Source organism: Mus caroli, unplaced genomic scaffold, assembly GCF_978045245.1.
Source record: "Mus caroli unplaced genomic scaffold, Mus_caroli_1 scaffold_9, whole genome shotgun sequence".
Taxonomy (NCBI): Eukaryota; Metazoa; Chordata; class Mammalia; order Rodentia; family Muridae; genus Mus; species Mus caroli.
This window is the reverse complement of record NW_028227264.1, coordinates 82769752-82781180: the sequence shown is the minus strand read 5'-3', so window position 1 is coordinate 82781180 and position 11429 is coordinate 82769752. Positions and strand designations below refer to the sequence as shown.

Genomic DNA, 11429 nt, shown 5'->3' with positions numbered 1-11429 from the left:
ACAAAGTTAGAGCCACTTATGACAAAGGTGTCTGAAAATGGAGCATGGAAACCGAACGGCCCCCTGCAGGAGGGAGGGCCCTACCATCCACCCTTACAAGTCACCCAGGGCCGGCATGATGATGCATGCTTTCACCCCCAGCATTTAGAAAGCAAAGGCAGGCGTGGAACCGCGAGATCAAGGCCAGCCCAGATGACAAGTCAATTCTGGAACGGCCTCAGCTACATAGTGAAAGATCCTGTCTCCAAAAATCAACTCAAAATAGATTAAAGATCTTACTTGAAAACCTATACCTGCTACAAGAAAATACTATGAAACAACTTTTCAAACCTAACTTCAACAACACAGAAACTAGCCCTGAGAAACCAGTTGGGAATACCTGAAACTAAAGCTTCTTTACAGCAAGAGACATCAACAGCCCAGAGAATGGGAGAAAATCTTTACCAACTATACTCAGGGCTAAAATTTGCAAAAAAATAAAAAAATTTAAATATCAAAAAGCAAACCTGCCAAGCAATTAACAGGCTAACAGAATGTCTTGTACAGTCTTCTAAAGCAGAAACACAAATGGCCCACAAACATTTTAAAAAATGTGCAATCTCCTTAAGCCATCACAAATATCAACCCTTAGATAACACCTCACGTCCTTCACTGTGGTTATCAAGGTATCTGTCAAGTGCTAGTCAGGATGTGGACAAAGAAATATTTACTCACTGCTAGTGGAGAATGCAAATGAGTTCAGCCACTATGGAGACCACCAGGGAGGTGCATCCAAGATTAGAAATGTTTGACCCAGTTACACCACTTTACTGCTAGTATTCATGGTAGCAGACATGTAGCCAGTCTAGAGTTCTAAGGACAGAAAAACTGGTAACAAAATGTGATCTATAAACACACAACAGGGTTCCACTTATTTGTGAAGAAAAACAGAATGAAATCTGCACAAGAAATGGGCAGCTCTAGAGAGTACGTTAAGTTGACTCAAACTCAGAAAGACAAAAGCTGCATTAAAGTAAGGATCCTAGCCTATAATGTGCAACATGTATGCCAACAGGTGTAAAGTCTTAAAATCTAGGAAGGAGATTAAGAGAAAGTAGTAACTCATGATGAGGACAGACAGGTGATGAAAGGACAGAGAGCAAAGGAGCCAGGCTACACGAGGCGATTGGGGGCACATAGAGGACATGTTTACTCAAATAGGGCACAAGGGTGTTAACATTTTAACGAGGTGAAAAGGGAAGGAGCAGCCGTGTAGTTTTGTGGGCAGACAGCACCCAACACCATCACAGGGAGCCTTGTGCAGCCTTGCAGGGTCAGGCATCCGGGTGCTGTGCCCCCTCAGACCCCACCCAGCTCCAGCTGCCCGTTCTTGTATAGCCCACTGGGGAGGCGTGAGACCAGGACACAGAGCTGGCTCAAGAGGCTGTTTCCGTTTTCACACAAGGTCTTGCTCTGCAAGGCAATCCAGGCTGGCCTCAAATCCGCAGTCCTCCTGTCTCAGCCTCAACCCAGTGCTAGCACTACAAGAATGTGCCACCAAATACTTTAAACACGGTTTAAAATAGAATTTATTCATTTTTGACAATTTCATGCATGTAAACAATCCATCTTGATCACTGGCACCCCGATACCCCCTTCAACTCCTACAACTTCCTTCAATATGACGCTCTTCCTCAAAAAGTAGATTTTGGGGAGGGGAGTGGGTTAGCGAGTAGGACAGCTTAAGCGACTGTGTGCCTCGTGTCCCAATGTTTACCTTAGAAGTAAAGGGTCCTAGGGCTGGGGGACAAGACATAAACCACTTAACAGACAGTTCCAATGGATTTCATATCCCTGTCATGAAGAAAGGTAAGCCCAATGTACAAAATACTGGAGCAATTGTTAGCCACAGAGAGAAACTGTAAAGCAAGTGAAATCTAGCAGGATGTGTATTGAGGGCTTTGGTGCTGCTTCTAGGAATTTGTTGTTTGTCCCTGGGCTCCAACAAGAAAGTAGGCTCAGGTTAGAATATTAGAAACAGTGACCATGGGACTTTACCACCACCTTAGGCCATCTCTTTGCTTACTACGTCACTTACTACCCTAAGTGATCTTGTTCACTACTTCGCTTGCTTACTTTGTCTTTGCTCTAAGAGCTGACCATGTTTTTTGGATGCACCTAGGATATAAAGCAGGCTGGAGAGACATGAAGCTGCTTCAGCCTCAGGACAGGGTGGAGTCAGGTGATAGTGTTGTCTAACGTTTTCTTCTCAATCCTCACTCCCTGGAGACCCTGTTGACTGAACTGGCTTGGTCACATATGCTTCACCAACAGTAAAATCAGTATATTCAAAAAGGAATGTGTGAAGAGAACTTTTTGCCAAGACTGTAACGTGCCACCAAAAAAAGAAAGAAAAAATCCAGACTACAGAAATGGCACATATATTTAAATGGCAGCTGAAGTTTTACTACACGTGCAGAGAATGCTTCCAGCAACTGTAGGGTTGTTAATTAAGTAAAAACTCCAATCCCAGGGTGGTGGTCTAGTTTCCTGTGAGTTGTTGGCCAGGGAGATAGATCCCAGAAGTGACTATTGTCACTATACTTGTGTGTGTACTAGAGCTAAATGGTCACCCCTACTGCTGAGGACACCAAATGTTGACTTCAGGAGACCAGAACACCAACCTAGGCTTACGTTACACAAGAAAGCACTACCCCAATCCCCAGCAGTTAGCATTCAGTGTCAGAGGGTGTTGTTTGGGCCCCGAGGGGAAACCAACGCTTTCGTACAGCCTCACTTGGCTGAGGCTCCCAAGTCCTCCACTACCTGTGTGTCCCACACGAACAGCAGGTTCTGTGGTGCTTCGATCTGCCCAGTTACCCATCTTCCAACTGTCTGTCTAGCCCCCTCCAACCTCGAGCTAAAGAAAATCCTATGTCCAAATATGTACCCAGTCAATCACTGTGGTTTAAATGCGAATGGTCCTTATAGATTCGAATGTTTGGTTCCTAGTTGGCAGACTGTTTAGAACAAATTAGGAGCCTTGTTGGAAAAGGTATGTCACTAGAAGTGGGAGGGAGGAGAGATGGACAGACTTCTGAGGTTTCAAAAGCCCAGCTAGGCCGTCTTATACTCTGCTCTGCCTGGTGCCCTGCCCACCCTACATTTACCCCAGAGTGTCATAGACTCTCAAACTGAAAGGAAGCCCGCAGTTAAACACTTTCCTTTTACTATTTGCCTTGGTCATGAAGCATCTCTTCACAGAAATAAAAAACACAATTATCCTCTGACTATGGGGATCAGTCATACTGTAGCTACCAACTGCAGTCACCAAGGCGAACCTCTTCTTCCACTGGGCAGCAAGGATTGTAACCCATGATGATCTGACCTGCACACATGGCAGACTCTTCAGTCAGGCAGTTATGCGTGCCTTGAACATTTCACTCTGCTCTGTTCTCAGGAGGAAAATGACCAGGATACCTTTTTCTTTCCAGGGGCTCAGGGACTATGGAGGAGGTACAGAGGGTGGAAAACTGTAGTCCAGGCTTGATGCCCTAACCCAGCATGACTGTGGAGCAGTAGCTTCCAGGACCAATCAGAGACCCTCCCTGGCTCAGAGGCGGCAAGGATGAAGTATCACATGGTATGGCAAACCACCAGGATAAACGACAAGGATGTTACCATCTCCTCCAAGTCACAGGGACATGGTTCCTCTACTCAAGTAGCCTCCTGAACAGACCGCTCATCTTCCCGAGGCTGGCACTTGCTAGCCCTGATAACATCATCTAAGACTGGTTAGTCAGTGAAACAGCTACCAGGTCATCCACACTGTAAGCTTACTAACTGAAGAACTAGAGTCATTCTTCGGGCTGTCAGTAGCATTATAATTTGAAATGACAATTTTACATGACTTCACACTCACATACAAGACAGTGATATAGCACATAGTTGTTTCTAAACTCTCTTCACAGAAGGAGCAAAGATCAATCTGCTCCAAGAGGATGTCAACTGCTATCCCTTACAAATCTTTAAAAAGGCAGCTTGGGTTTTCCTGAACTGAATATAGGCACCGTCACACCTTAAATGGCAGGAGGCTGTCATCCTGGGCTTGTCTCTAGTACCCAGTTCATACATAACAAACTGCAACCTGCCTTGATATAGAACATACCAAAACCGCAAACTGGCAGTGGGAATCTTGTAACCAATAGCTAGATTTCGACGTAGATGAGCCAGAGTTACATTACAGCCCACACTCTAGAGCAAACATCTGCATGAACCAATCTTGTCATTTCTTATTTCCCTTCTCAGTGTCCAAGGGCACTACGCTCTCTGCAGCCAAGCTCTGAGCATTTTCTATGTAAAATACACCTGGGTTCATGATTCTTTGTGACACGTTAAGGACTACAGCCGATCGGACCGGGCCGCCCTGCCCCCAGCCCCCAGGCGGGGAGCGCCTGCTCCTTCCATGTGGGTCATTTCACTGCTTCTTTTTTTTACTTGCCGGACTGTCCAAAACTTCAATCTTGCCTTTGCCACCTTCTGCATTCGGAAGCTTAATGTTCTCGATGGTGACTTCAGAGGGAACGCAGACATCTTCTTCGGACTCTGAGCTGTCCCCAGAACTATCCCGAGAGCTCTCTTCTGGGCTATCCTCCTCTTTTGAATCTGTCCGATTCATCTCAAATAGGGCCACATCCTGTAACAAAGTGTCAGGATAAGAAATGTCCTTCAGGGCAGTTCTGTAACATGCTCTAATAAAGCAACATGGCTGGCTACAGAGAGGGCTCAACAAGCAGGTAAAGGTACTCACTGCTTCTCTGCTGGTTCTTATGGACACCAAATCCATCCTAACAGCAATGTCACTGAGTGCTTTACTCTAAGTAAAACAGGTCTTTAAAAAAGTTCTTGCTGCCTACTATCCATCCAACAGCACCCACTCAATAAAACTGGACTAGAGCAGCGGCTCTCAACCTTCCTCACTATACAACCCTTTAATACAGTTATGTTGTGGTGATGTCCGCAACCATAAATTATTCTCACTGCTATTCCTAACTGTAATGTTGCTACTGCTATCAACCATAGTGTAAAATCTCTATTTTCTGGGTGCAGGCAGGTCGAGACCCACAGGTTGAGAACTGCCAGACTACCGTCAGGCACCACATTGGACACTTCAGACTTGACAAGCAGGTGGCCACAGTGACACGGCCACAATCCCAGTCTGTAACAGCACTGGGAAGACAACTTGAGGTCAACCTGAGGCCTACCCCCCCCCCCCCCCCGCCCAAAAAATCACAACTCTTGCCTTAAAGAAATTTACATTTCTGAGCAAAAACCAGCACTGGCAGGCAAAATCCTGCCTGCCACCCACTTCCGTTCAAATACTGAAGTAGGAATGGTGTCTGCACTTTCAGATAGTAGCTGAAGGGGAAAGATGTAATTGTAGCATGCGTACCACAAGCTTCTGACACCACAGCCCTGGGCAGAACTTCCCACCATGAAAAATTGTTCACCTGGAACTGTGAGTCAACATGAATAGCCCTTCCCTTAAAAACACGCACACATAGAAATTGTATATAACTCAAGTTTTAGTAGCCATAAGTTTACAAAGCCCTGCTTATAAAGTAAATAGCTACATTTCTGCACTGAACAGCAAGTCAAACAGGCAAACAGAGGGAGTATGGCCTGTGGAAGTCAAGTTTTACCATCTTACCTGTGTGAAAATATTTGCTAATTTTAAGCTAACATTTTACTTTAGAACGACATTTTAAAATACCATTTGGTGACAAGTATATTAATTCCATTGTATGAAACAGAAACAAGACTGAGTTACCATCTGTATGATGTTTCCGGACGTCTCGTCGATGTTTTCAATATTGAAGTGACCAGCTGGAGCAGCTGCCATTTCCCTCCTCAGCTTCTCATTTGCCTGGGCCATTTGTGGGAGGAAGGCCTGAACCTGGTCTAGCACTGGAGGGCGAACACAGCAAGCAAATCGTATTAGTAAGTTCTAACCCAGCCCTCCCAGCACAGCATTTCAGAGCAGAGTTAGCAACAAACCCATCAACTCTACATCCCTCCACTTCTGAGCCGCCTTGGGCTGGGTTGGAGGGTGGAGTCCACCAATCAGTTACATTCCTAGGCCCTCTGAACTCGCAGAGCCATACAACCACATGATTCACCAATTACTACTCAAATGTTCTGTTACTCTGCCATCCCCAAAGTATAAAGTTCTAGAAGGCTGGCATTCAACAAGATGACTGGGGAGAAACCAGACAGAATGAGCTCATGGTTAAGTGAACCTGCTCTTTACAGTGAGGCTATCAAAGTCATTAATGAGATCTATTTGCATTTTTTACTATGTCAGTCACCTAGAATGTCTGTCACCCGCTCTACTGCCCACCTTTCATCTGAAAATGTCAACACCATCCTTCTTTTTAAAAAGAAAAAAACCAAACAACAAAAAACAAAAAGACAAACAGGAACAGGTTTGCGAATTCTCTATGTTCATCACTTGGGCTGGCTTCCCATGCCTGCCGTAGGCCCATGCCTGCCGTAGGACATGGGCCTATTCATGTTCCTCATCCTGAACAGGCCTAGGTTTCTGCAGTCTTGCCTAGCGCAATCTGCCCTGTGCTGTAATCTGGCAGGGTGTTCTAGCCAAGCCAGTGAGCAGTCAACTTGGCTGAGGAGAATAGCACCAAGTTAACTGGATGCATTTCTCATTCACCAGCTGACTAGCCACAGCTGCACAGCAGCGTCTTTGGGTTAGTCTAACACAGAGACCAGCAGCATAGAACGACAATGGGCATGGGGATCCAGATAAACTTTTACTTTCTATCTCTGGCTTCTCTTAAAGCAATCTGAGCTTCTACTCTTTTGCAACTCAGAGTTCTAACGAACACATTCAATCTCCCCACCATGCTGACTAGTTTTGTCAACTTGACACCAGCTAGAGCCTGAGAGAACCTCAACTAGGAAATACCTCTGCAAGACCCAGCTGTAGGACATTTAACTAATCACTGACTGATGGGGGAGGGCCCAGCCTATTGTAGGTGATGCCACCCCTGGGTTGGTGGTCCTGGGTTCTATAAGCAAGCAGGCTGAGCAAGCCATGGGAAGCAAGCCAGGAAGCAGCACCTCTCCATGGTCTTTGCATCAGCTCCTGCCTCCAGGTTCCTGTCCTGTGTGAGTTCCTGTTCTGGCTTCTTTCAAGTAATAGACCGTGATCTGGAAGTATAAGTCAAATAAACCCTTTCCTCCCCAAGTTACCTCTTGTGGTCCCATCACATAGAAACAAACCCTAACCAAGCCAGAAATTGGTATAACAGTGGGGTATTGCTGTGGCAGAGACCTTACTGTGTGTGTTTAGGATTGTAGAACAACTTTGGGCTGTTAAAAGCACTAAGTGTTCAGAGCTCAGTGAGCTGTACTGTAGGAGCCTGGGAGATAAGAATGTTGAGAGCAGTGCAGACGATAAGAGGTCTGGCTTGTGACATTTCAGGTCAGTTTGAGAGTCCTTTAATGACTATCTCTGCTTCCCACAGTAGAAGGGTTATGGTCTCATGAAGCCACACAGCTTAAGAGGGTTCCTCTGGTCCTCATGTTGGCTCAACAAGCACCCTTATTCTGAGCAATCACCTAGAATAAATACCTGCCAGGTGTGGTGGCAAACACCTTTAACTCCACGACTCGGGAGGTGGAGGCAGAGGTAGGTAAATCTGAATTTGAGGTTGGCATGGTCTACACAGAGTTCCAGGCCAGCCAGGGATAAAAAGTGAGACTGTTGTGGAAGGGGAGGAAAAAAAAAATTGGCCCAGCAGCATGTAGCAGTAATCCTAGAATGGGGTGAGGCAGGAGAATCTGGGGTTCAGAGTCATTCTCAGCTACACAGTGAAGCATGAGGCCTGGACGACATGAGACCCTGTCTCAAAGAAAACAAAGAAAGCTAACTAGACCTAACTAGCTGGGCCTTTTGGAGTTTCAAAAATACCTTTTATTCTGAAAACAAAAAAACAAAAAAAAAAAAAACAAAACAAAAAACCTGCAACCAGGGAATTAACATGAGAAATTCTATTCCTCAATCATTTACACAATATATTTGATTCTACGGTTTGATATGCACCATGAAGACAGACTGTCCCCATCAAATAATGGATTAACTAGCCTCAACTGGGGGAGTGCCCTCTAGAGTAGAAACTAGGTACTTACAAGGGCTCCTCTGCATCCGAACTGTTTGAAGTGTAGAGGTCTTTCTGGGGTGAGGCTTAGAGCTGATGAGCAACTGGTCCCAGATACCTGAAACCACACACACAAAACAATTCATGGCATAAAACAGCCCTGAGCAACAAGTGCAACTCAGAAATGAGCCTCTGCACCGCAGAACAGTGAGAGCCGGGCCCATCAGCACAGCCTGAAGTCTGGACCACCCCTAACTCTGACAGAGGAGGAGCCAGCACCTCCAACACTCCTGTCTGTACCTCTATCTCCCCCACCTCTAGTACTGTTCTGTAATAAATACACATTGACAAAAGGGGTGGGGGACTAGGCATGGCGGGGCACACTCAAAAGACAGGCAAGTGGATCTCTGTGCTCCAGGCCAGCCAGGGCTATGTCTCAAGCACTAGCTGCTCTTGTTTGATTCCTAGCACCCACATGGGGGCTCACACTGGACTATAACTCCAGTTCCAGAGCACCCGACACTTCTGACCTCTTAAGGCAACAGGATGCACAACGCACAACTTTAAACAGCACAGTTAGCAAAATGTGCGTGCACCACCACGCCCGGCTTGTTCTTTTTACACATGGAAAATTCTTTTACTTTCTAAATAAGACATTCTGTCACTCTTAGTATTAAAAATTTGTTCTCTACCTTCCAAGCCGGTCCAGCCAGGTGGTCCTTGTAGAGTTCATTAAGAACCGCCCAGCCCGGCGTGGTGGCGTACGCGTTTAGTCCTAGCACTCCGGAGGCAGAGGCAGGCGGATTTCTGAGTTCGAGGCCAGCCTGGTCTACAGAGTGAGTTCCAGGACAGCCAGGGCTATACAGAGAAACCCTGTCTCGAAAAACCAAAACCAAAAAAAAAAAAAAACCGCCCAGCGCGGGGCTGGCCTAGTAGTACCCCGGACAGACCCAGGCAGCGTCTCGGGCTCCGCGGCGACCCCTGCCCCTTAGCGTCCCGACCCCCAGCAGCGTCTCGGGCTCCGTGGCATCCCCTCCCCATTGGCGTCCCGGCACCTCCGACCTCCGCAGCGTCTCGGGCTCCTCGGCGTCCGAGGCCCCGCAATAACCCGGACCCCCCATAGCGTCCCGACTCCCCGCAGTGTCCCGTACTCCTAGGCGTACCCGGCCCGGCCGCGTCTTGGGCGCCTCAGTGTCCCTGAACCCCGCAGCGTCCCCGACCCCTACAGCGTGCCCGGTCCCGGTAGCGTTCCCGGGTCCCGCAGTGTCCCTGACCCAGCAGCGTTCCGTGTCCCTCCAGCCCATTCCGCTCTCCACCGTCGCTCACCTCCCGAACCCTCGCTCCCCGCCGTCAGCAGCTCCCTGGACACCGTGACCTGCGAGCAGTCTACAGAAGACGAAGAAACACCAGGACCGGTCGCACGCTCGCCCCGGAGCTCCATGCTTCCAAGCCAGCGCCACTGAAAGAAGCCCGGATATAGGAAGGCACGGGGAAGGGGTGGGGTCAAGACAGCAATTGGCCGAAACTAGGAGGTGGGCGGCCTAGAGATGAAGTTCAGACCCACGGGAACCGGAAGCGGGGGTGGGGCCGAGGCAGGGTGTGGGGTGGGGACTCGACACCACACTGCGTGGGCGGAGCGCTGCGGATGCACGTGTCAGGCGCCTAGACTACCCCAGCCCAAGTCTAGCAAAGAGGTCTCCTCCCTTATTATTGTTAGAAAAGAATCAACCCGACTTGGTTAAGCTAAGCAAATGCAAGCATGAAGAAGGTGGTGCGAGGCCTTTGTCGTTATTCCATTTTTGTTGTTGTTTGGGGAGGTTTCTGTGGTCTTGCTTTAGTCTTCCAGATGCCAGAATTATAGGTGGGAGCCACCACACCCGGCTTCTTTTCATTTTCTATTTTTTATTTATTTTTTTGTCATACTGGCTGGCCCAAGTTGGCTTCAAAATCACCATTTTCCAGCGTCCGTTTCCGTGTACTTAAATCTACAGACACCCATTACCATACTTAGTTTGCTGTTTGTTAAAGCCTCACCAAGTTAGCCCCGTTGACCTGGTACTCAAAGTCCACCTAGGTCCTAAATAGCCTGGATTTCAGGTCTGGATGACCAGACCCCAGCTTAGTTTACTATTTAACTGTAAACACTAAACCCAGAAGTATCACGAATGCTGTTTACATTGCTATATATACAGCACATCTTTGGAACACTGTCACGTCAAAATCCTTAAAGGTTGTTCCAGGTGGTAATTAAAAAGTAGAGCTGTGAGTGAGGCACTGAGTTTGGTCTCCAGCAGAAAAACAAATCCTTCATTTCTAAAAGCTGAAACAAAACCCCTGAATGACAAACCCCATTCCTCCCCTCTTCCTGCCCCTGGGATCCAATGCTCATGGTTTTGTTGAGAACAAGCGAAAGAAACTTATTCCAAGTGCTACCATTTCATTTCCAGACTCCATTTAATCATAGGGAGAAACTTAATTCATATGGTTGTGAGCCACCATGTGGCTGCGGAAATTGAATTCAGGACCTCTGGAAGAGCATCCAGTGCTCCTAACCACTAAGCCATCTCTCCAGCCAGTCCCAGTCTCTAGGGAAACTGGGGACTTCCCTATAGCAGAACAGCTTCTGTTGTAAACAGTTGTCTATGTAAACACATCTCAGGGACAATGTGTAAGAAGACAGTTGTCTGAGTCCAGCCATCTCAAGGACAACTTCTCCATCTTGCTGGCAGGGTCAAACAAGGTCATGTTCCCAGACCTAGGAACGAACACCTGTCCCAAGTCTACATGTTTTCCTAATTGTCTGTTAACTGGTAGAGAGCAGAGGAATTGCTATTAGCTAAACCAAGGTGTGTAAGTTTTAAAAATATATAACTAATTGCCTGTTATGCACAAGTTAACTACATGCAGCTGACCCACTCCTCCCCACCCACCCCCCTTCCTTATCACTCCGAGCTCTGCACCTTATGTCTTAGAAGAAGGAATTAAGGGCCTTGAAGCCAGGTGCCCTGGATATGGCCCAGTACTCCCTTGTTTAAGTTATAATGTCAAAACACAATTGGATAACACTGCAGCTCCCCCCAGCTCCCCTCTCAGCGGTACACACAGAAACTCTGTCTTGAAAAACAAAAACAAAACAAAACAAAAAGTACGATCTCCCTTCCGGGACTGACAAGGTTCAGATCCTATACTAGCTCCCTCCCTGAGTGCTCAGAAAATAAAGCTTTTGTTTTTAAAGCTTCCATCTCTGAGTGAGTTGTCTCAGCTCCCACCCCA

General features: G+C 47.2%; 1 protein-coding gene across 1 annotated transcript; it reads right to left on the bottom strand.

Moving 5' to 3' along the window:
• Positions 1-1550: 1550 nt before the first annotated feature.
• On the bottom strand, positions 1551-9616 carry Nopchap1 (NOP protein chaperone 1). Its single transcript, XM_021175242.3, has 4 exons — positions 9483-9616; positions 8188-8274; positions 5810-5946; positions 1551-4675 (listed from the first exon to the last, which is right to left on the bottom strand). The coding sequence occupies exons 1-4, from the start codon at positions 9595-9597 to the stop codon at positions 4457-4459; spliced, it is 558 nt and encodes a 185-aa protein (XP_021030901.2). The 5' UTR covers positions 9598-9616; the 3' UTR covers positions 1551-4456.
• Positions 9617-11429: the final 1813 nt, after the last annotated feature.

Coding starts and splice junctions, on each gene's coding strand:
- Nopchap1 (XM_021175242.3), bottom strand. CDS start 9,597: ATGGAGCTCCGGGGCGAGCGTGCGACCGGTCCTGGTGTTTCTTCGTCT. Junction 8,275..9,482: donor GGGGAGCGAGGGTTCGGGAG/GTGAGCGACGGT, acceptor GTGTGGTTTCAG/GTATCTGGGACCAGTTGCTC. Junction 4,676..5,809: donor CCGGAAACATCATACAGATG/GTAACTCAGTCT, acceptor ACTTTGTTACAG/GATGTGGCCCTATTTGAGAT.